Source organism: Squalius cephalus (genome assembly GCF_949319135.1).
Source record: "Squalius cephalus genome assembly, chromosome: 15".
Lineage (NCBI taxonomy): Eukaryota > Metazoa > Chordata > Actinopteri > Cypriniformes > Leuciscidae > Squalius > Squalius cephalus.
The window spans coordinates 8,175,694-8,200,327 of record NC_137136.1 but is presented as its reverse complement, the minus strand read 5'-3'; the positions used below and the strand labels follow the sequence as shown (position 1 = coordinate 8,200,327).

The 24,634-nt window shown below is 36.8% G+C and overlaps 2 protein-coding genes across 7 annotated transcripts; one reads left to right on the top strand and one right to left on the bottom strand.

The window, feature by feature from the left end:
• Window positions 1-1,004: 1,004 nt before the first annotated feature.
• Window positions 1,005-16,143, bottom strand: cep85 (centrosomal protein 85). Of its 4 annotated transcripts, none has more exons than XM_079895386.1 (14): window positions 15,916-16,143; window positions 15,354-15,408; window positions 14,379-14,504; window positions 10,322-11,046; window positions 8,982-9,112; window positions 8,779-8,896; window positions 8,506-8,691; window positions 8,250-8,402; window positions 6,985-7,139; window positions 6,730-6,847; window positions 6,519-6,569; window positions 5,360-5,467; window positions 5,035-5,266; window positions 1,005-2,623 (listed from the first exon to the last, which is right to left on the bottom strand). In XM_079895386.1, the coding sequence occupies exons 2-14, from the start codon at window positions 15,391-15,393 to the stop codon at window positions 2,457-2,459; spliced, it is 2,310 nt and encodes a 769-aa protein (XP_079751512.1). In that variant the 5' UTR covers window positions 15,394-15,408; window positions 15,916-16,143; the 3' UTR covers window positions 1,005-2,456. The 4 variants fall into 4 exon arrangements, with proteins under 4 accessions (XP_079751512.1, XP_079751514.1, XP_079751513.1 ...); XM_079895388.1 differs by having other exon boundaries at window positions 1,005-2,620; XM_079895387.1 differs by having other exon boundaries at window positions 14,379-14,501; window positions 15,916-16,026.
• A 328-nt stretch (window positions 16,144-16,471) lies between these two features.
• Window positions 16,472-24,103, top strand: mtdhb (metadherin b). Of its 3 annotated transcripts, XM_079894271.1 has the most exons (14): window positions 16,472-16,958; window positions 17,258-17,347; window positions 17,461-17,545; window positions 18,952-19,161; window positions 19,258-19,311; window positions 19,384-19,554; window positions 20,265-20,303; window positions 20,487-20,549; window positions 20,632-20,753; window positions 22,067-22,177; window positions 22,259-22,342; window positions 22,421-22,502; window positions 23,251-23,358; window positions 23,779-24,103. In XM_079894271.1, the coding sequence occupies exons 1-13, from the start codon at window positions 16,623-16,625 to the stop codon at window positions 23,319-23,321; spliced, it is 1,518 nt and encodes a 505-aa protein (XP_079750397.1). In that variant the 5' UTR covers window positions 16,472-16,622; the 3' UTR covers window positions 23,322-23,358; window positions 23,779-24,103. The 3 variants fall into 3 exon arrangements, with proteins under 3 accessions (XP_079750397.1, XP_079750396.1, XP_079750398.1); XM_079894270.1 differs by having other exon boundaries at window positions 23,251-24,103; XM_079894272.1 differs by lacking the exon at window positions 20,265-20,303 and having other exon boundaries at window positions 23,251-24,103.
• The last annotated feature ends 531 nt before the right edge of the window (window positions 24,104-24,634 follow it).

Sequence of the window (24,634 nt, the reverse complement as noted above, 5' to 3'; positions counted from 1 at the left end):
GATCAACTTCATGTCGTTTCTCTTAGCAGGATGAAAATAATCTCAATTAAACTGTGATTAATATATATACAGAAAGCGATCAAAGAACAATCCCTTTCCAATCGCTCAAGCTGTCAATCACACAGCGCGAGTTTATCTGGACACTTGCCAAAACTCGTTATGAAATCAATGACGCTGTTACGCTGCACAACGAAGCTCTTACTGTACGTACATCATGTTTGCATTGGTGAAATCATTAGTGAGAGTGCAGAAACTGCGTTGCAATGATAAGATCTTCATTCACGCGATCAACAGGCTGTCATCTGCTCAATGCTCATCACTGCAACCTTTTATGTGATGGGAATAGATCTAAATACTTCTCACGGTTCCTTAAAACAGTAAAAACATATAATAGCTGTAATAGTAAAAGTTTTCGAGAGAGTTCCAAATGTAATGCTAGATATTTCATATGCAAGCATGTCAGCCAATCACAACAGTGGGCGTTTACACTGAAGTCTCACAGCAGACATGCCCCTTCAAACAGAGCATTAAAATTCTAAATTATAATAACTTTTGATCTAAAAAACATACTAACATTATAAGGGCACCCCAGGAAACATTCTAAAATAATAAAATAATCCATGCAATGGGACCTTTAATGAGCGTTACCTGGACGCCACACCAGCCTCGAGTCCCATGGAGGAGCTCCGGAAGGAAAGGAGTGACGACAGTGCAAGACGAGAGAGGACCAGGCCTGGACCATTTATGTTGTGTTTTATTGTTTCTATGCGGCAGCCGTCCATGAGGGGCTGCCGCTTTACTTTCATTTTGTAGTGTCTATTTATTTTGATATTAAAGTTTATGTTGAACGTTCGCCGGTTCCCGCCGCCTCCTTCCCTGAGCCTTTAAACCTCGTTACAATAATATTATTTGATAGATGACACTGCTCAAATACTCAAGATTAGGACACATTCACAGAATATCATTATACATAGGCTACTGGAAACAAACATTTCAACATAATGTTACATATGAAATACAAATCTTTATTTCTAAAAACGGAAACAATTAAGAAATATTTATATATATTATAAACAGAGACATTTAGTGTGTTGTTATAAAGTTTTTGGCATATAAAGCTTGCCTGGCTGGTTTTGTATTAAGATCTTACAACAGAAAACACATCTGCTGCATCGTCTAATTATATTCACACTTGTTAGTGATGTTTCTGGACCAAAGACAACTATTTATCATGCAATACTTCCCACAATTTATGGTCCCTTTTTGTAAAAGAATCCCAATACCTTGGCATTCGCACATTACAGTAGAGAAATACAGTTAGTGTCTACATTGGTATATTGTGCTGTAAAACTTCAGTAAATACAGATTACGACACTGAACACAAGGCACCTGTTACCATGTTTGACTTTCATTAATACAATATTTGCTTCACCAGTTCATTTCCTCTGATGTATTGATTCAGTGGCGTGGCTATTATTATAGCTGACTAAAATTATAAACCAGACAGTAAATATGGATTAGAACAAAGTACATCATATATATTATTATTTTACTGGCAAGATGGTCCTGCCCCTCAACACACATACAGAAGCAAATGTTACCCGTTTAAATTATATGACCAAAAAATATATATATTCTAAAATATTTTTTGTCTGTGTTAATTTTGCAGCAGTAAAGAACCTAATAATGCAATGAGGTTCTCAGGACAACTTTGAAAATAATGATTATTTAAGAGATCAACTTAGAGCATGAACACTGTTTACAGAATTTGTATATGTATCTTAAGGAATAGAACTTTAGACCTTTTTTATTTAAGAGAGAACCAGAATTTAATATTATGCCTACAAACCTGTCTTGCTTTAAAATGTCCCTATTTATTGGTCTGCATAATGCTCTGTACATCTAGACTCTGAAATGTTTCTGACAGGTTTGCCTTTGATCATATTGAACTTTGGTTGTTATATAATATTAGGGAATGTCTATCCACCACCTTAACATCAAAACAGATCATCTATGTGTGATCTCAAACAGCTAGAGGTGGCCAAATATTTCCATAGCCTTAGATTTGTGTTTGATGTGGCACGCTATGTTCACTGTAAGATAATGGATGCTAGTTAATGACCTGTCGTTACACACCCCCGAGCGTCACTCGAAACTACAGGTTAGAGATTAGATATTTTCAGTTGATAGTCAACATCATCACAGGCATTCCCAAATACATGGAAAGGTTTATATTAAATCATTCTCTTTCCATCACACACAAAGTCATCAGAATCTTAGAAAAATATCTTATGAAACCTTTGTATAAAAATAGCGCTCTGTTTTGCGAGATTACAATGTCCTTAGTGTCGTTAGTCCTTCGTGAAGAAGATTTGTTTTGGTAGAGATTGTAGTGTCTTTAAAGGCACTCGTGATGTGCAGTTACCCTCACTGAGCACAAGCCGTACTGTCCGAGCTCACTGAGTGATGCAGTTTTCTCCCATATCCTGAGCATAGTGGTCAGAGACTGTGGTTCTCAGTTCCTCGACATCTCGACGGAGTTGCTGAGCTTCAAGCAGCTTCTTCTGCAGCCCCTCGGGGCTCAACCAGTCTTCCCACTGCTCTCCAACTGGAGGGGGAGCTGCTGCAAACAGACAGACATGGAGTCAGTCACAGCTGATAACGGCCACAACACAGGTAACACAACATTAAAATTAAAATTTCAATTTATCAACAATTAAAATTAAATATTCTTTTCATTAATTCCTTTAAAATTCATTTAATTCCTTGATCATTTAGAATTTTACTGTTTTAAAGGGGTGGTTGATTATGATTTCACTTTTCTAACTTTAGTTAGTGTGTTATGTTGCTGTTTGAGCATAAACAACATCTGCAAAGTTACAACGCTCAAAGTTCAAAGCAAAGGGAGATATTTTCTTTTAAAGAAATCACTTTTTAAGGACTACAACAAATGGCTGGTTGGGACTACATGACTTTTCTCCCGAGTTAGTGACTTCATGAACCCTAAAATGTACATAAACCCCGCCCCCAGAACACAATTTATAGATCATCAAGACAGAATATGCTAATCAATGACTAGAAGATAACTACACATAAGCTACATAAAATCATCAACTAACCATTCAGAAATGTTATCTACATGTTGTCACTTCTTCTTGAGTCTCTATCTTTGTCTGACTCCGGTTTGAACATAAAAGGCTAAAAGTTTTTGAAATTTTCAGTGCATGTCTGTGTGAGTGGAAGCCGTTGAAGTTCTGCCCTCTGTGCCGGGAGCAGCAGCTCATTTGCATTTAAAGGGACACACTCAAAAATGGTGCGTTTTTGCTCACCCTCAAAAAGCGACAATTTTAACATGCCATATTAAAATATCTGTGGGGTATTTTGAGCTAAAACTTCACATACACACTCTGGGGACATCAAAGACTTATTTTACATCTTGTGAAAAGGGCATTATACCATCCCTTTAATTCTTGCATTAAACATTTCAATCTTTAAAGCTACACTATATAACTTTTTTAAAACTCCAACTTTGGTAAACCTATAATAATGATGTATATTTTCGAGCTGTCTGTATGGATTTCGCTCATAATTGCATACGTATGTCATTCCCACATGCATCACATCGATTCCATAAAAGTGAAAAGTAGCTCCAGCTACTGTGGTGCTTTTATGGTGTGCAAGTAGAAAGTTTGACGGACTAAAAAAAAAAAAAAAAAAGGACCATAAATCATTTAAAAACAGCAAGCCTCTGGGAATCGCCAGCTGTATAAATACAAAAACGTTTTTTATTAGCCTATCTACTCTTATAAGATATCCTGTATCCATGTGTATCTGTACACATGTGCCTCGAACCACATCCGCATTCATCCGCACAGAGGAGCAGACAGTAAAAGCAAAAGGATGTTGTTCCACAAGGCACATGCAGTTTTATTTTTAACCGCTAGAGGGACAAATGTTACATTGTGTAGCTTTAAAGGACAAGTTCGGTATTTTACACTTAAAGCCCTGTTTACAGATCGTTTCTGATGAAATAGAACGGTTAAGATTAAAATGTGGACACATGCTGCTGTCCCGAGAATTTTAGGTTTATTTCGCTTTCCCCCCCACCTACACAATGGCAGCCTATGGGCACTGGAACAATCCTTCATAAAACGCATTAAACTTTCGTTTACAAAGACGTGAAACTCACCGAGTGGTCAGGGGTGTTCAATGATATGCTCACAAAAAAATCGCTGCAAAAGATGCTTTCCAACAGGTGTTTTACCATTCGTTGTAAAACTGTGGACCTATTTTTCCAAACGTCTCACACCCGTAGATTCTTCCGTTGAGAGCTTGAATAATAAACACTCCAGCCCAGTTGGTGGCGATAATGCACCTTTGCCAATTACAAGCAAACCACTGGCATTTAATTGAATACACAGAAGAAGCAGAAGAAGAAGCGGCGGAGTAATACCGTACCGCACACAGCCCATCCAATTCAAGTCAATGGAGTTGGACAAAAACTACGATAAAACCTGTTGGAAAGCATCTTTTGCAGCGATTTTTGTGTGAGCATACCAGTGAACACCCCTGACCACTCGGTGAGTTTCACGTCTTTGTAATCGAAAGTTTAATGCGTTTTAGGAAGGATTGTTCCAGTGCCCATAGGCTGCCATTGTGTAGGTGGGGGGGAGAAGCGAAATAAACCTAAAATTCTCGGGACAGCAGCATGTGTCCACATTTTTATCTCAACCGTTCTATTTCATCAGAAACGATCTGTAAACAGGGCTTTAAGTGTAAAATACCGAACTTGTCCTTTAACATTGACAATAATGGCTATTTTGTTGAATTGTAAATAGATTGTTGAAAAAAAAGGAACAAAGAAACAAAATCTCATAAGCCATTGTAAAGCAAATATAGAGATTATGGATTATTCCATAAAAAAAAAAAAAAAAAAGATTACAATGCAGGTGTATATAGTCAATTATATCTAGGCATTATCTGATGGAGTCCTAGTCTTCTCTATAGCATGAATACAGCAGAGGGCGCACTTACATGCAATGCCGAGCAGCATGGAGAGGTTTGGGTCGTGGCCCTGAGCCCGCTGGGTGAGGACGTTGCAGAGGGAGCGGAGGTCACACAGACAGGCGGCCATCTCTCCATACAGCCTCTGGGTGAGCCGGGCTCCCACGGGGAGCAAACCACGGCCACCCTGCGGCTCCTCACCCTGAAGACGCTCTTGCAGTGTCAGATTGTGTTCCATCAGCTCCTGGTTCTGCACTGAAAGCTGAAATACAAACACAAGCACACCTCAATTCTCCTGTGTGCTGTGAAAACACAAAGGCAAAGAGCTGAATATGCATTATGGTCAACAACTAACCTCCTTCATAGCAGTGCGTAACTGCAGCAGCCTCTCCTCTTTCTCTGCCACCTCTTCTCGCAGGGCCTGACTACTGCAGTCCTCCTGAGAGAGCTGCTCCTCCAGAGTCTAAGTCAACACACACACATTATTAAGGTTGTAAACTAAACATGTGGCTAATATAAACTAAACTGCGACTGTTTTTGGTGCAAGATAGTTTGACTAACATTGTAAATAGACATGGGTTAGAAAATGCTCTAAAAAGTGTCAAATATATAGACTTATATATATTAGACTTATATATAAAAAAATATCAGGTATTTCTAAAGAAGCCTCCTACTTTGCGGAAGCTGTTTGTAAAGATTCCTCACATCATAGTTACTATTGTAAGTACATAGCTGAGGATTTAATGATAGAATATGATGCCTGGCTCTTAGTGATGGGGATTTACTTAAATTACAGATAATTACAGTCTTCAAGTTGAGATTAAAAAGACCAATTCTTATTCAGAACCAGTTCCATTTAAAAAAAAATACTAGAACAGAAAGATGCTCGTTTTCCTTTAACGGTTCTTAAATATCATTTCCCATCTGCACTACCATTTCAAAGGTTTGGGGTCAGCAAGATGTTTTTAAAGAAATTAATACTTTTATTCAGAAGCACTGAATTGATCAAAAGTGACTGTGAAAGACATTTATAATGTTACAAAAGATTTCCTTTAAAAATTCCTATCAATGAATCCTGGGGAAAAAGTTAGATTTCACAAAAATATGAAGCAGCACAACATTGATAAGAAATGTTTCTTGACCACCAAATCAGTATATTTGAATGATTTCTGAAGGATCATGTGATACTGAAGACTGGAGTAATGGCAAAAATTCAGCTTTACCATCAAAGGAATAAATTACATTTTAAAATATATCAAAAAAGAAACCACTTATTTTGAAAAGTATTAATATTTTACAATATTACTGTTTTTACTGTATTGTTTTAAGTGAAGCAGGGTGAACAAAAGAGTCTTCTTTCAAAAACATTAAGAAATCCTAGTATGAAACCCAAACTTTTGAATGGTAGTGTATGCAGACAGAACGCTGTAATAAAATACTCTGAACAGTGTTTCTTAAACCAGTAATCAGCAGCAGTGCCAATTATGCACCTGTTAAACAAAATAAAACTTTACCCTGATCTGTGAGCCAAGCTGCTCCATTATCCTGAGTTGTTTTTCGATGACCTTAAAAGAAAAATTCATCAAGATAGTACCTTAATATATTTCTACAGAACATACATTCACATTAATCAACAGAGCCATGATACAGCACTGCTAACAAACCTATTTAGGTGTTACTGCAATTGTTTAACAATTCCTTTAAGAAACTAATGTGAATAAAAACCTTTTTGAGTCGCTGCTGCTCATCTTTCAAGGTAGTGTTTTCTTCTCGTAGCTTCTCTATGTCAAGAGAGGGCAATCTCACTCCATCCTCAAGGCTCTCCTGCACTCTGTTCTGGAGACTAAAACCACAAGCAAATCAAATAATATTAGACATTAGCATAGCAATGCTCCAAATTTTTATCAGTAGACTCCTGGTTTTGAAACATCCATTGTGTCTTTTGTGCATGGTTGAATGGGTTTGCATGGTTTTTCCTACCTGGTGACTGTTGTAAGTAGTTCTCTCTCCTTGCGTCTCTGTTCTTCCAATTGGGTCTCTTTGTTGCGCACAGCACTGCAGGCCCCCTCCAGTTGGACTTCTAGATCTCCGACGGTGGCCTGCAACTGAGCTGCCCTCTCCTCTACCTCCTCTAGCTGCAACACAACATCCAGAACCACACTATAACCAACTGAGAACAACAGTTGCTCAAAATAGTGGTCAACCGATATGGGTCTTTCAATAGGCGATGCCAATACCAATATCTAAAGAGTCAGGTGATAAATGAGCAATATAATATACAACATAAGTATACTACCATTCAAAAGTTTGGGGTCTATATGAATTTTTAATGTTTCGTTGAAAGTAGACTCATGCTCACTAATGCTGCATTTATTTGATCAAAAATAAGTAAAAATAAAATAATGTGAAATATTGCAATTTAGAATAACAGTTTTCTATTTAAAATATCATTATTCCTGTGATGGCAAAGCTGAATTTACAGCATCATTACTCCAGTATTCAGTGATCATTTTTTGCAGGATTCTTTGATTAAGAATTTCAAAAGGACAGCATTTATTTGAAATAAATTAGAAAAATGTAACATTATAAATGTCTTAACTGTCACTCTGATCAAAATGGATGCGCTCTTTCTGAAAAACTAAATAATATATTACAGACCCTAAACCTTTGAATGGTATTGTAAAAGAAAAAGAAAAAAGTACAATACCAAATGAAGTATGTGAGATCTCACTATGTGAGATTCTGAAACTGGATGATACTCACTAAAATAAAATCTCATCCTTGCCATCTAATGCAAACAACATTATTTGTTCTAAGGCTATTATAAATGGCAAGAACAGGGTATAATCAGCTAAAATCACTAAGTAAACAAGTTAATAAAAATATTTAAAAGGCATAAACAAACAGGTTAAATAATTTACAGAAAAATAAAATCTAAGATGTTTTGGTGCATTTGAGATTAAAAAAATACTTTAGCAACCAAAGCACAATCAAAAACAATGACTTGGAGAAAAAGCTGAGTGGGGCAGGGATTTTGTGAGCCAGCAGGGTAAGGAGTATGTTATTTTAAGATAAAGAATACAATAGGACCAGATGTGTGATATATGGGTGCAGTGGATGCTATAAAGGTGTCTGGCAATAAAACACAAGAGAACATCTCAAGCTGAGCATTAAGAGCAATTGTTCTGAGACCACAGGAAAAAAAGGCTTTTGTTTTGTTGGCTGACCATCAGAGAGAGCAGTACCTTTTTGTGCTGGGCCTGGTAGTCTTCCATGGTCGGGAGGTCAGCCAGATATCGCTCGAGTGTTTCAATCCGCTGTTGTTTTTCTCTGTTCTGCTCCGACTCCTTCTGGCATTTCTTTTTCAAACTGTTGATGTGCTTGTCCCGACTGCGGATCTGTGTCGTAAAGAGCAGCAACACGATATAAAATCAAACATGAGTTCAATGAGATTCAGAGTCATATGTGGTAGGCCACATGAAGAAGCTTGGATATGCTCACCCTCTCCTCTTGTTTCTTTAACTCCTCTGCATGTTTTTCACTGCTCTCTTTCAAGACCTCGTTCAGACGTTGCGTTTCTGCTTCCACTGCGCCCAGTCTCCGGTCTGCTTCTAGCTTCTCCTTGGTAAAGCAGTCGTTGCGCTCTGCAAACTGGGCTCGCAAAAAGGCATTTTCCCGCTGGGCTTCCTATCACACACACAGAAAGACAGACGATTCACTGAGATGTTTTGATATAGAGTGAGGAAAAGGCTATGTGCATGCATGTGTGCTAACCTGTAGTCTCAACAGACACACATCGGTGTAAGGGGCTCCACGTCCCATGAGGGCACTGTGCACCTGCAGTTCACTCTCTCTGAGACGCTGTTCCAGCTGAGACATTTGCTGCTTCTGCCTGCAATGCACAAGTTCCTACGTTTAGCAAGTTAATGTTCACAATCTTTGTAGGATATAAGACACTACTGAAAACTTGGCATTACCTTTCAATGGTAAGTTCTTTCTCTTTCAGTAAGTTCTCGTTGGCTTTAATGATAGCATCCCACTTGCTGTTCTCCGTGTGAGGAGTTGCTGGATACAGAGATGCATACTGTCCACTTCCTCCAGTCATTAACTGCAATAAAAATAAATAAATAAATAAAATAGTAGGTGAAGCAGGAACTCTTATTTAAAACAGGCATAAAAACACAGTAAGCCCTAGACTGACACCTATGTTAACTTTAAAGCAATGCCAAATGACACTGAATATTAAACAAAAAGAAAAATACTTCCTGTCAATCAAAAGAAGAAGAATTTGTTGGACCATTACAAACTCATGCAGTGAAGAAAATGTCTCTGGCACGAAGTTGACAGCAGAGTTGCAATTTGAAGCGTGAAAGCAGGGCAATTCACACTCATAATATGTGGTGCTTTTTGTTTCAGTGTTTGTTAATAGCAGTTTGAATTTTAGATGTATAGAATCAAATGTGTAGTTTATTACTGTCAGAAATATTAACAGCACTGATTTTCAATCTCTGCTATAATTCAATATTGAGAAACTGTTATAAATCAAGTTATCTTGTTAGCTAAATAAACATGTAAAACATGCTATAGATAACTATTTAAACCATAAATTATTCAAAACCAAGACAGCAGAAAAAAAACAGAACACCAAACTATCAGGTAATGTTATAAATAGTCTGTTACTGGTATCGGCACACTAATTTTACATCTCAAGTTATTAGTTGTTAGCCTAAATTGCAATTGATTTACATTTTCCCTGGCTGCATGGCCTACGTAAATAAAGAAAAGAAAAGTTGTTTTAGAGGCAGAGCATTACATTTTACATGTTTGTTAACTAACAAAAAAAACTATTAAAAACACTTTTGTTAACTAAAATGAAGCTGAAATAAAATATCAATATTAGGTGAAAACTTAGCAACTAACTGAAATAAATAAAGTACTAAAATTATTAAAATAGAAATAAAAATAAAAGCAAAACTGAAACATTTAAAACAAAAAACTAATAAAAATTACGCACATACAAACTTTACTAAAACTTAAACTAAAATTAAAAATCTATAAATAATAGCCAATTCAAAAAAAAAAAAAATACTAACGTATACAAATATATTAAAATAACACTGATTGATGAAAGATATAACAAAGTCAAACACGGTCTATTTTTGGAACCTCATGCACTGAAGAATTATAATTCACAATAAGACTCAGTGTTGAATTACGCAGAGTTAATTTCTTACTGGTTTTAGATAGATGATTCACGATTACATAACTGTTCCCTTTTCCTTTCATGTATGCAGCAGGACACAAGCTGAACTCTAACCTGCATTTGTTCCACCTGAAGCCGCAGACTCTCGAGTTTCTGCTTCTGCTGCTGCCAGCTGGCCAGCTCACAACAGCGTTCCTGCAGTAACGGATCATAAGCGCCTGTGTTGGACTGGTCCCTCAGGAGAGCCTGAGTCTGCAGGCCCTGAGGTACGGAGAACATCCTGCCAGAGGCACCAGACCCTGGATGAATGTTCCTTTGGCTGTATGGGTCTACAGGACAAGCGAGACCTGCCCTAGCCTCCGGTAGAACTTTATAAGTCTGTTCCAGCAAGCCTGTATTGTCCTCAAGCCCGGTCAATTGCAGCTGCTGTCGTACATCAGGGCAAAGGCCCCCGAGCAGAGCCGACTGATTAAGCGTTGGCTCCATGGCAGGTACATCAAATTTCTGGGCTTCATCCAGCCGCGTCTGATCTCCAGAGGGGAAGAGCGAGTGGTCGAGACCGTTTACTAGGCTGAGATATCGGCTCAGGCAATCAGGCTTGACTGCATTCAACTCTAAATTTCCATCGTGCTGAGCATCCAGGTTGGGGGAAGATGCAGATTTGGGGAGGGATGACTTAGAGCTGGAAGAGCTGGAGGACGCCCGGGTTTCTTCAGAAACATGTGGCTTGATCTTAGAGGCCAGAGTTCCGGCCGTGGAAGGCATGACATGGGCGGTGGGGATGGGGATCTGACTGCGGATGGGCTGGAAGGATGGACTGCTGCTAGTGCTGTAGATGTCTAGAACAGAAAATGGAGTAAGACATAAATGAAACCAAAAAAAAAAAAAAAAAAAAAAAAAAAAAGCTGTCTTTGGTGTTCTTTGTATAGCGGTAAAAAAAAATGAAATTTTTTTTTTTTGGTTTCAATTAAATTAATGTGCTTTATTTTAGTTTGATAATGTTTTTTGTTATTTAATATTTTGTATTTTATGGGGATTTATGGCACCAAATTTGATTTATGCAGTAGTTATAATCCATTCACTTTTGGAGCATAGACCTGAAAATGAAATTTCCAACTTAAACTAATAAATCTTGAATGCTTTGGAACACAGTCTTAAGTTTGGTCTCTTTTTAAAGAAGACACTAGGCAGATTGCTGCCAAAAGTTTTAAAAAGTTAAGATTATTGTTATGAGAAAAGAAAACAAAAAAATTACTATTTTCAATTTTTATATGAAATATACATTTTTCAAAACATAATTTACTCTAAAACTGCAAGAAACTCTAAAACTGCTTTCAGTAAGATTTTGTTTGGGCGCATTACCAAACGTTTCTACCAGTCATCTATGTGTGACTATTTTTCATGACTTTTTTTTTTTTTTTAAACGTACAATTTTTTGGTCAAAAATGACCGAAGAGCACCAGAGAGTTAAAGTTAATATTTAACCAAATGTCTATGATTAGGCTATACAGTTGTACAGTAATGGCATATTTTCAATGTTTATTTTCTAAATAACTGTTTGTTATTCACTGATAGACATTGTTTCACACATTAAATTGGAGAAAGCCTGGAATATTACTTAAAGTCAGTAATATTTGAGCTGTATATCAAATTATACCAAGGCAAAATAGCTCTTCAATTTTGCCCCACAGTTAAATCATAAATCCTTAACAAATTATATAGACATTATATAACAGCAAAAAGGATGTTGCTAAATTAGCCAACCTTTCTATTTTGGCAAAGAATAACAAATTAATGCTAGCTAGTTTTGACATCTAACAAACAACAAACCATTGCAAAAAAAATAAAAATAAATGGTACTCACCTTGCTAGCAGTAAAAGCGATACCAAAACATGATAACATATTCATACAATGAAGGACAGTAAGGCATAAAAAAACACTCCTCCAAGTGCATCTTCAGTAAGTGGTTTAGACAAACTACTGATCTTAAAACACGCCCACTCCGTCTGACAGAATTCGTCCTTCAAAAACTGAAAGTCAAGCTCAGGCAAGGTGAGTACCTGCTATGAGAGTTTGTTCTCTCTCCTACAACTGTGTTAGTTCAGGAGAGCATACACACAGAAAGGTTAGCGGTATTTATAGAGCACTCTCATGTTACGCTGTGAGGTGTCTATGTGTGGGCCTCCTGCTTTAACCATACAGCTCACCTCACACTCATACATGCCTAATGGTCCTTAATACTGTAATACTTCTGAAGTGCATTTAAACAAGTTAAGTTAACACACACAAATCAAGTGGGGAAGTCAAGAGGCAGGCAGCAGTAAGAGGGTCTGCCCTGCGGGTGTCTCTTTTAAACATCTGCTGTGGACAGGTTTAAACAATTCTTTGGGTCGACGAAAGATTCTTAGAGGCTTTCTTGCCATTACAAGAAACACCCAGAGCAAAACAAAGCCGTCACCATCGCAACACCGAAGCCCACAGACATTCAACCATATATTTAGAACCTCTAAAGTGAAACGGCTGCCAAGAACTTTCGTGCCACCACCGTTTTGGCCGTTTTAAAAACAAATAAAAGCCGTCTTATTAGTGTGTCAGACTCAGAATAAGTTATACTTAGTTGCTAGGTGCCACAATTGTATGTATGAAAACTCAATAGATTGAGCAGTTAATCATTACTGTTTCTATGGGAACTATCTGAGAGTTGTTTCAGGATAATGACAACAAAAAAGACAGATTTATGCTTTTCAGTAGCTGATACCAATATCTAAATAACAGGCTGGTCAGATAAAAACAGGATCTAATTGGACTAATGAATTTTCTTGACCTTTTCAGTCATTTATGATAACAATTTTAAAATCTTTTTGATTCAGACTCATGCACTAAAGATTTTTTTATTTTTTTTATTCATATTTTATTCAGCAAGGCTGCATGAAATTTAACTTAATGTACAGACTTCACATATAAATAAATGCCGTTCTTTTGAACTTTCTATTCAATAGCATCCGGAATAAAAATGTATCACAGTTTCCACAAATTAATCTTAAGCAGCAGCACTACTGTTTTCAACATTGATAATAATTAAGAAAGAAAAGAAAAAAAATTAAGCACCAAATCGCCATTACTATTTTTACTGTATCTCTTTGATCAAATACATGCAGCCTTGGTGAGCATAACAAATTTCTTCAAAAAACAGTGTCTATAACTTCTATAGAAAATTCCACGACTTTACCAGACCTGGAAAGAAAACATTTTAAATTTCTCTGATATTTCCAGGTTTCCCTATGAATGTAAATGGTGATCCTGGATAAAATGATAAATTACAGCAAGTGAGTCAGAAATAATAATGTCGACGTCATTATGTTTTGGAAATCGCATAAAAGGGTATAAAACTTCTGTTAATCGGGCATGGTTATGCCAATAATCAGCCTAACTGATATGTCAGTCTATCACTGAAAATAAACAATCACACCAGGCCAAACAACACTATTACACTATTGTAAACATAAGCTATACATTAACACAGAAATGTTTTTAAACCCACTGCACATTCAGTACAGATCTGTGGTAATCGACAAACACCAGCTCTTCAGTACAGCTAATCTTTGTGTATTACATGCTTAACAAGGCAGAGAGAAGGAAACAAGACCGGGATCAGAGTTTCCATTCGGCCCTCCAGGTCAGGCCCTCCTAATGAGACCCCCATCAGTGGAAGTGCAACACCGCCTGGAGGAATCTATGGTATGGAATATCATATCCTCCTCCAAATCTCATAGGAGTTCCAGAACTCTGAGCACATCTCCATGACTAAGAATATTACAGCTTAGTCTAAAAACAGCCAGCGGGATGTCTGCTGTAAATTAAAAAGGGTTCTCTTTAAAACCAATGATTGTTCGGTGGAATTTAAAAAAAAAAAGTCACTAATTAATTCAAATTGGATCCATGATGTCTGAAGATGAATCTATTAATTCTTAAGGTGACAAAACTTCTATTCTTGTACATGTGTACGCAAGCATTGTTCAATTCCTGGAAATCAAATTTTATTTTTTTCAATTACATGACTAATGTTAAAATGAAGGGGCTGATGAGGACTTGCTCACGTGAACTCGGGTCTGTTACACAACAGGCAAGTCAATGAATATGACAATATCTGAACACCCGCAGAGTTCTCACCTTCAGTGTGGTCAGAGGTACCCAGTCCCGTGTCCCCACTGTCCGCTGTGCTGGGCCGCCATCCAAAACGGCTCTGGAACTTCTCAGACACAGCAGGTGTCAGCCACTCTGTGTCAGAGTGTCCTGCTGGAGCAGAAAATAACCACACTATGTGACAATCTATTATGGTTATGAGGTACATGACATAACATAAAAGGATAGTTCGCCCAAAAATGAAAATTCTGTCATAAATTACTCGCCCTCGTGTCGTTCCAAACCCTTAAGACTTCTGTTCATCTTCAGAACACAAATGATATTTTCAATGAAATCTGAGAGATTTCTGTCCCTCTATGGACAGCTACGTACTGTAACTGAAACTGACACTTCAAAAAGTTCATAAAGAGATCGTAAAACTAATCCATATGAATAAAGCGGTTTAGTCAAAATTTTCTGAAGAGACATGATCACTTTATATGATGAACAGATTTAATTTAGGCTTTTATTTACATTTAAACACTGATCAGCGAACATTAACAGAAGCTCAACCAAACGAGAAACCTCATTGGTTCCTGCTGAAGCTCAAACGTGCTGCGTAACACGAGAATGAACCTCATTGGTTCTCACACGTCAAGCGAACATGCTTGAGCTTCCGTTTACCACAACTGATGTGTGAGTTGATGAATGTTAATATGTGAATAAAAGCCTAAATTCAATCTGTTCATCATATAAAGAGATTGTTTCTCTTCAGAAATTTAGGACTAAACCGCTCAATTCATATGGATTCATTTTACGATCCCTTTATGAACTTTTTAAAGAGTCAAAGTAGTAGTTGTGTAGCTGTCAATGGAGGGACAGAAAGCTCTCAGATTTCATCAAAAAGACCTTCATTTATGTTTTAAAGATAAATGAAAGTCTTACAGGTTTGGCGAGTAATTAATGACAGAATTTTCATTTTTGGGTGAACTATCCCTTTAAGTTCATCCCTAGATTCTGTACCTGTGATTTTGGGGTTCTGGTATTTCTGTGAAGTGGTCATTCCTGTGGCAGTCACCTGTGGACCAGATACATTAATGAATTAAGTGTAATATTATTATAATAATTTCATAATAATACTATTATTCTTAATATAATTTTTAGTAGTAGTGGTTTTCAAGAACTACTGTTTATTTACATATATATTTATACGCAAAATCATTCGTTGATTAACTTAACTCTTTCAAAATATATTTTTTGCAAAACATAAAGCAGAAAATACTGTCCAAAGCTTAGAGCTGGAATAGTTGTCAAAGTTAACTACGTTACATTCATGCTATTTTTTATGCTAACTTACATGTGCCTTTATTTCTTAATTTACAGAAGATATCCCTAGAAATGTTATCAAGAGTCCCAGATTATTAAGGCATTAAACTCATTTAAATGTTCTTAATAACTTTGAAAACCACCTCTCCATATGTTGCTACGTCAAACAAACACATTCACACATCGCACAGATAACCAAGTTAGCTAACGTAAAGAGTTTAAAAGGCCGGTAAAAAGTAAACAACTCCACGTAACTTACCTTAACTCACGGGCTGAAAGGGTCTTTACTAAAGTTAACAATGACGCGAACACAGCCCAGAGGGACAATAATAAGCTTCATCACATGAGACGCGCTGATTGGATGCTAAAGTCAACAACAACGACACAAAGCAGCAAAACTAAAAGCGGCCTCGAGCTTCAAATACCCGCCGACCGTGGAGCCACTGAAACTCGCGACTCTTTTTTCAACCGTTATTCTAATTCTTCCTCTGCGTTTGGCTCGCGTGCCAGGCTGAGACCACAAGCGCCCCCTGTCGCTTTCCTCGTGAGCTGCAGGTGCGCAAACCAGACACACGTCTGCTTTTATTACGATTTTTATTTTTATTTTAAATGAGTTATTCGCGAGTCAATGCCATATTAAAATATTAGATTCAATTCAGGAGGGGGTTCCAACTAACAATACACCATATTTTGGGGGCCCTGGCATAAAAAAAAGTTTGGAAAACCCTGCTCTGGGGTACACATAGCTCACCCCCGGTTGGAAAACACAGTAAGCACTCCAGCCCAATAAGGGGAGCTTGTCCGCAAGTCAGTTCATGCACCTTCATTGAACAGAAGCAGCAATAGCAGCAGTAATCGGTGGCACGCTGGTGGCAAACTGGCAAAGCAACGTTTATTCCCTTGTAATTATCTCAAAATATTGATTTTGTGAATGATTGCACGCCGGTGCCCGTACAATAGATTGCAATGGCACCGGGCTGGCAAGAGATCGCTTCACAGCATGTGGAGCAGATAACGGGATATGTCAGAGAAACCCTGTCGACCGGCCTCGTCTATCTGAAGTCTGAGCTGGGAATAGACTTGGGCTTGAATCCTGATCTGTGCGCTCCATGGCTGCTCCTTTTAACAGCTTGGGTCGGACTGGTTTTCTTGGTCATTTTATCGGTCTCGGTCTGTCGTGGTTTCTCTAAAAGGCTTACAGGGACAGAGACCGGAGACACCCCCGAAAACACCGGTCCAGGGCAGCCGGTGAAGAAGGCAGATGAGCCCAAGAGAAGGAACAGAAAGAAGAATGCTGAAAAGGTTTGCTTCGTTTAGATGGGAGGGTTACTGACTCGTTTCTTTTGAATCGGTACCAAAAAGATTCGTTTAGTGCAGGTTGCATTGCTACGCCTATTGGTGGAGACAAGCGAATTGAATCATTTACTCAAACGATTCATTAGTCATTCACGTTTAAAACAACTCTAACTGACATTTAGGCATCCAAATTCTATTAAAAACCGCTTTCAAATGGCATAATTTTAAATCTTAATGAAAATATCAGTAACTTTTACATGTATTACTATCTCATTGTGCTTTATTTTAAAATAAATGTTTCACAGAAGGCCCAGAGAAATGGACTTGCTGTTGAACCGCAGGAAGATGCCAAAGTGCTGGACGATCAAGAACTACCAGGAGTGAAGACTGACAAGGTCATAATGATATGCATTGTGTCATTTACTTTGACATTTAGGTTTAAAGGGATAGTTCAGCCAAAAATCTAAATACTGTCATTTATTTATTCTGATGTTCTTGATGGTTTTAGGCAAAGAAGAATAAGAAAAAGCCAAAGCCTCCTGTTAAAGAGAAAAAATCTTCTATGTCTGTTGACGGCAAAGAACCTGATGAAGGTATATTTTGATTAATATGAATCCCATACTTTATAAAAAGTACACAGAATTAGTACAAAGGTTGTAAACAAATGATTTATAGATAGATAAATGGCCTACATGCATAATGGTATTTTATATATATCACGATTAATCGATTCTAAAATAAAAGTTTGTGTTTATATATGTGTGTATGTATTTTATTATATATATGTATATTTGTGTGTGTGTATGTGTGCACAGAAACATATTATGTAGTATGCATATATATTTGCTATACATATATATATATGTATATGTGTAGCTATATATAATTGCTATATATATCAAATTGGCAGTAATATATGTTTTACATATTATATTATATTATAATATAACTTTTTTGGGGGGCTGGTGTTTCGATTTAAATGGGCAAATGCTTAAGAGTCAATGATTGGACCATTATTGCAGTGATTATTATGTTTCTGGCATGTTCTATGTTTGCCAACAGTTATTCTAACCCTAATTGATGGAGTGTGTAGCTTTTCATTTCTTAAACAACCATGCAGGAACAAGACACATCATGGCCATATTCAAAGTTGACAATGTCAAGATTTATCAGGCTCAAATTGTGAAAATGTTTAGAGGGAGCATGAAGAATCATTTTCACACATGTATTAGCACCTCTGACTCCAGACCTTAAATTCAATGAAAGTCTTTGGATGTGCTGGAGGAGACTTTACATAGTGCAGGACTCTTGCATTGTCAATACAAGATCTTGACCAAACATGGATGCACCTCTTGATGCAAATTGCCAAGATCTTGTATTGACAATGCAAGAGTCAAGAATTGTATGCTAAATATTCCAAGAATGTATGTATTTTTGTGTGTGTGTATATATATATATATATATATATATATATATATATATATATATATATATATATATATATATATATATATATATATATATTAGGGCTGTCAAACGATTAATCGCGATTAATCGCATCCAAAATAAAAGTTTGTCTTTACATAATATATGTGTGTGTACGGTGTATAATTATTTTCTATATAAATACACACACATGCATGTATATATTTAAGAAATATTTGCATGTATATACTGTGTATATATATTTATATTATATATAATTTATATTATATATAAATATTTTATATATAAATAACACATTTTTCTTAAATATATATGCATGTGTGTGTATTTATATATAGAAAATAATTATACTCCATACACACACATATATTATGTAAACACAAACTTTTATTTTGGATGCGATTAATCGCGATTAATCGTTTGACAGCCCTAATATATATTATAAATAATAGTTCACAGAAGTTATTTGCCTAATAAATTCTTGTGGCTCAGAACTTGAATTTTATTTGCATAATGGTTGGAACATGTTTGTCATTGTAATTGTATCTGTCAGGTACCTGGGAGACCAAGGTCAGTAACCGTGAGAAACGACAACTGAAGCGGAAGGACAAGACTCCAGGTGATGGGTCAGGCAGCCCAGTAGCAGCAGCAGCAGCTTTGACTGATATTAGTACAATGGAGCAGGTCCAAACCACCCCAGAAGAACAAGAAACCAACATCACCACCACTGTTTCTACACCTCCAGTCCAAAGAGAAGTGGAAGGTATATATGATCACTGTTTATAATTTGTTATGGTACATTACAGTTATGAATATATATAATGGTTGAAACAAAACAATTTTCCCCCCAACATTTTAGTTGACCCACCTGAAATTGAAGCAAGTTTTGTACGAGATGCTGTCGTTCCTCAAGGTAATAAATCAAATGTTAACAGATTATAATGTGAAATATAGATAGACTTATTTGTTTGTTTGATCATGGTAGTGACACCATGTTGGGAGGAAGGGCTGGCTGTTAATGGTTCTGGCTTGAGTGATGTGGGCCTGCAGCTTCCTCCTCAGATGGCCAGTGTTCAGGCAGAGAGCTGGACCAGCATGACTGTCCCGACTGAGCGTCAGACTAGTGAACCCTCTGTCTGGTCCCAAGATATGGAAGGTACTGAGAAAAAAAGTTTCAGGAATCACAATTTCTTCACGAGAAGGGCATGTTTTCTCTTAATATATCACTTATTGTTTGTGTCTTATAAAATTATGGGCTGGTTGAGCCTTGGTGCTCATGCAGGAGATGCATGGTGTGAATCTGACTTGAAACTTGTCAATCACATTTATCTTAAGACATCTTAATGTCTTCTCTATTAACTCAATGAAAGCTATTTATGAACACCTCTTTATGTATTATTCAGTGAGTTGTTGTTAATACTTTAAATTAATTCCTTAATTAATACCAATCAAAAATGATAGTAAAAACATTTCAAATGTTACAAAAGAATTCTATTTCAAATAAATGAAGTTTCCATTCAAGAATGAATCCTAAAAACAATTATCATGGTTTCCACAAAGATATTAAGCAGCAGAACTGTTTTCAACATTGATAATAATAAGAAATGTTTTTAAGTAGCATATCAGAATTATTTCTGAAGGATCATGTGACACTGAAGACTGGAGTAATGATGCTGAAAATTCAGCTTTGCATCACAATAATAAATTAAATTTTAAAAATATATTAACATAGAAAACCATTATTTTAATATATAATAATATTTCACAATATTACAATTATTTTCTGAGCATAAGATACTTTTTTGTGTATACATTGTATGTAAAATGCAAGTAGATTAATTTGTTTATTTTTTATTCTTAATACAGGCTCATGGACCATTGTTTCATTCAGTGGATTGAATGCTGGTAATTACAAACTTATGAAATAAATGCGTAACTAAACTCAACTGTAGCTCTGCTCATATTCAGCCAGGAGCTGTTTCTCTGTACCACTTAATCATGTACAGTATCTCCAGTTTCACCATGATCTGTCGCATATAAAAAAAAACTACATCCAAAAAATTAAAAACGTGTTTACTCTGTTTACAGTCCCTGACCTGAGTTGGAGTCCTCATCCTCCTGTACCAGTGGATGACGAGTGGTCTGGAATAAGTAAGAATCTATACATGCCCAGATCCTGCTTTCATTCACATAGAGTTACAGACTTACTAAGAGTTGCTGTTGTGTTCCTAAGAAAGCACATCTGCAGATCCATCGTGTGACTGGAACGCTCCATCAGAGGAGTGGGGGAACTATGTTGAGCAACAGCCCGTGAGCGCACTACCGCTGGAGCCGCCGGTCCCAGAAGTGGCACAGGTCAGTCCTGGAAGTGGCACAGGTCAGTTCGTTGTGCAGCTGTAGGCCTGTGGAAACAAACTTCATTTTTACCTCTCTGAATTAATAACGAGAAGGAATCGAAATCAGTTTCTGATCTGGGTTTTGATCAGAATCTCTTTCTACATTTTAGAAATATTATTGATGGTGATGAGAGCGAGAGAGAAAGACTGCTGTTGCAAATAGACTTTTCACACTACAAACAAACATAGTTTTATTACAAACTGCAGGGGGGTTGTGACTTGATAAAGCTAATAATTATATCACAAAAAAAAAGTCAAATAAATAATAATTTAAAAATAAAACCTATTAATAAATATTTTGTTTACCTGCATGTCATGTGACTATAAACCGATATCAAAGGACATGCGAATGGGTTGAAATATTACATTGAAATCTGAGGGGGTAATAGAAAATATTTTAGATCAAAGGGGAAAAAATGTACAAAAAAAATAGGGAATCCTTGGGGTTACTAATGTAGTCCCATTAAAGAACAAATGACTCTTATGAGTCGGTTCTTTTAATGAATCAGTCAAAATGACTCACAAATGAATCTCTATAATCCCCGACTTCAAATAAATGCATTAAAGATAAAGCATTTTGAGTAAGGTTTTACAATAAAGTTCCATTAGTTAACACGAACTAACGATGTAAAATACTTCTAAAGCATTTAGATTTCAGCATTTACTAATATATTATTAAAAGCCAGAGTTGTATCTATAAAAAAGTATTGGATGGACGTTAACTAACTTGAACAAGGAACAGTTTTTAACAAAAAAAATAGTAAATACTGGGTAACACTTTACAATAAGGTTCATTAGTTAACATTAATGTATTAACTAACATGAACAATACATTTGTTATAGTGTTTATTAATATTTGTTAATGTTAGTTAATAAAAATACAGCTTATCATTGTTTGTTCATGTTAGTTCACAATGCATTAACTAATGTTAACAAATACAACCTTTGATTTTAATAACGTATTAGTAAATATTGAGATTAATATTAACTAAAATGCATAAATGCTGAAGAAGTATTGTTCATTCTTAGTTCATGTTAAGTAATGAACGAACCTAAGAAATGTATTGCTAAAATGAACTACTGGGACTTTATTGGAAAGTGTTGCCCAGTTTTGTTGTAATAAATGGTACTTTGAAAAAGCATTGTTAAAATAGTATGGTTAAAGAATCGTTAATAGAATCAAAATTGAAGTAAATCGTGACAATTCGCATCCCTATAACCAAGAAGTTGAAGCAAGCAAGGCTGAAAACTGCCTCATTTTTTTCATTACAGGAGTCTGATGACGAGAAAGATAAAGACGAAGCAGGCGCCCCTGGTAGCGTTAAAGCTAAGAAGAAGAAAAAGAAGAAGAAGAAAGTGGAAGATGCTGGACCTTCTGCTCCGGTGAGGATGTTTCCAGAAATTATTCACAAAGGACTGAACTGTTACTTCAAACCTAATGCAGAAAATCTGTATCATATTCAGTCGCAGATGAAGGCAGAGAGAGACACGAGCGTTGCGACACCGGCACAGAGCGTGACGGGAAACGTCTCAGCTGCCACAGCAGGGGTGAGAACTCTGTTTTTCAACATTCATCTGGCTATTAGCAACAAAAACTAGCTCCTAAATCTGTCATCATCTTCACAGCCACCGTCAGCTCCGGTACAGACGCAACAGAGAACGAGTGGACCCGAGCCGGCTGACAAATCCACTCCTGTACCAACACAAAGTACGTTCAACCACCATATAAAAGCGTTTAAGTTTAAAGTGCCCCAATTGTGCTATTTTGAAGGTTCCTAATTTTGTTTTGAAGGTCTCCTACAATTGGTTTATATGCATCCAAGGTCGAAAAACATTTTAATTTTCTTATAATATACATAGTAGAATCACCTGTTTTGTCATTGTCTGAAACTGTTTAACAAAGAATTCAGTCTCTCTAAACCCCTCATTTCTGAGAGCCTGCTCTGCTCTGATTGGTCAGATGGCCCAGTCTGTTGTGATTGGTCTACCGCTTACAGCACATGTCGGAAACGGAACGCCCATTACCATATCTGAATTTCCGCTCTGGAGGCTTCAAACAGTAATGATGGTGGCAGTTTTACCATATCAATTCGAGCCCGAGTCCTCATCCTTTGGAAGTGCATGCGGAGTAAATTTGCTTTTGCTTAAAACAGCGTCTTCTCGACATGTCGAACCAAACTCTTCCAGGCCTCAGCTGCAACTGCAGTGTTTGAGGGCGGGTCAAAGTGTTGGTGGTAGCCAATGAAAACCACAGGCTGGCATTATGCAAATTAGGTTACGTTGATTCATGCAGGAAGTGAGACTGGAATTACCGACGACTTTCAGGCAGTTCAGAATCGGTTCTTTCTTTCGGGAGACAATAAAGCTATATTACACACAAAATGAAAAGTAATTTCCAAAAAAAGCATAATTGGGGAACTTTAAAGGTCTGCAAAACACTCTCTCTTCTCCACCAGAAAAAACAGATGACAGCCGGGAGTCCCCGAAACCACCAGTCAAAAAGAAGAAAGCTAGAAGAGAGACATGAAGAGTACGGAAGAGATGACAACATATGCAATCTTGGGGTTGTACAGAATTTCATACTTCCCGAGTGACTCGTTTTTTGATACCCTTAATGATACCCTTAATGTTGTGAATCCCATCCTAGTGTCCACATCCCATTAGGCATATCTAGACAACGTACTGTAACGTTACCCGTCACATGAAGGGACACTTCAGATTAGTTTCTTTTTTTTTTATGTTAATTGCTAATTATACAGTAAATTTGAAATGATTTGTATTTGCAGCAAAATGTTTTTGTAAGAAGATCCTGGTGATCCTCATGAAGCACTAGGGACGAATCAAGAACACTTAAGATTACGCACAGAAACCTATAGATCATTGAGCTGTTACATGAGAGCGTTGTCTCATCTTTCATTCATGAAACACTATGGCGGATTAGAGTGCACTAATTTAGCCGCGCTGTTTTGTTTTTCTGTCGTTAGGAGGAAAAGCAAGAAATCAAGCCATATGTGAAAACCGTACCGAACTCTGAGAGACTTGCTGCTGGTGAGCACGAGTAGATGATGCTATTATCAGACAAACAACTTCTTACTGTACGCTTTGGTGAAGTAGTAGTGACGTCGGCCGGGTTTTTTGTGATCAATGTTACACCAGGTACAGCAGTGTCAGGAAAATTTTAATGCCTTAACTTGTGTTGTGCAAGATGGCAGCAACGATCTGTCAGCTGCATGCGGTTTCCTCTTTCGTATTTATTGGTTAATAGAAGTCATGTTTAACGAGTATTACAGATTAAAGCGTTTCTTTGCACAGCTGTGTTAATGTCTGATTATTCGGTTTTAAATTTGGTCATTTTCACTCAAAAATGAAAATTCTATGAAACGCACAAGAAGATATTTTGAAAGATGGGTTCCAGAGACTCCAGTGTTGTATTGTGAACCACTGACTTCAACTGCATGGACAAAAACAATAAAAACATTCTTTAAAATATGGGTAACTTTACAATAAGGTCTTATTTGTTAATTTACACCAATACGTTAGCTTACATGCTCTAACTATGAGCAATATATTTTTTATATAATTAATCTTTGTTAATGTTAGTTAATAATGAGACATTGTGACGATTATCGAAGAAAAAAATTAGGATGGGATCCTGGTTTTATTCATCAGTTGTTGATTGTATTTTAAGATGTTGGCGTTGTAATTAAAAAATAAATGTGAGTTTGCTGTCGATTGTGAAGCGGCTGGGTTTAAGCGGACAATGATGGGAGAATCCCGCATATGTCAGCAGGGTGGATTAATCCTTGATTTGTTTAAATATTACAAGGACGAATCTCTCAC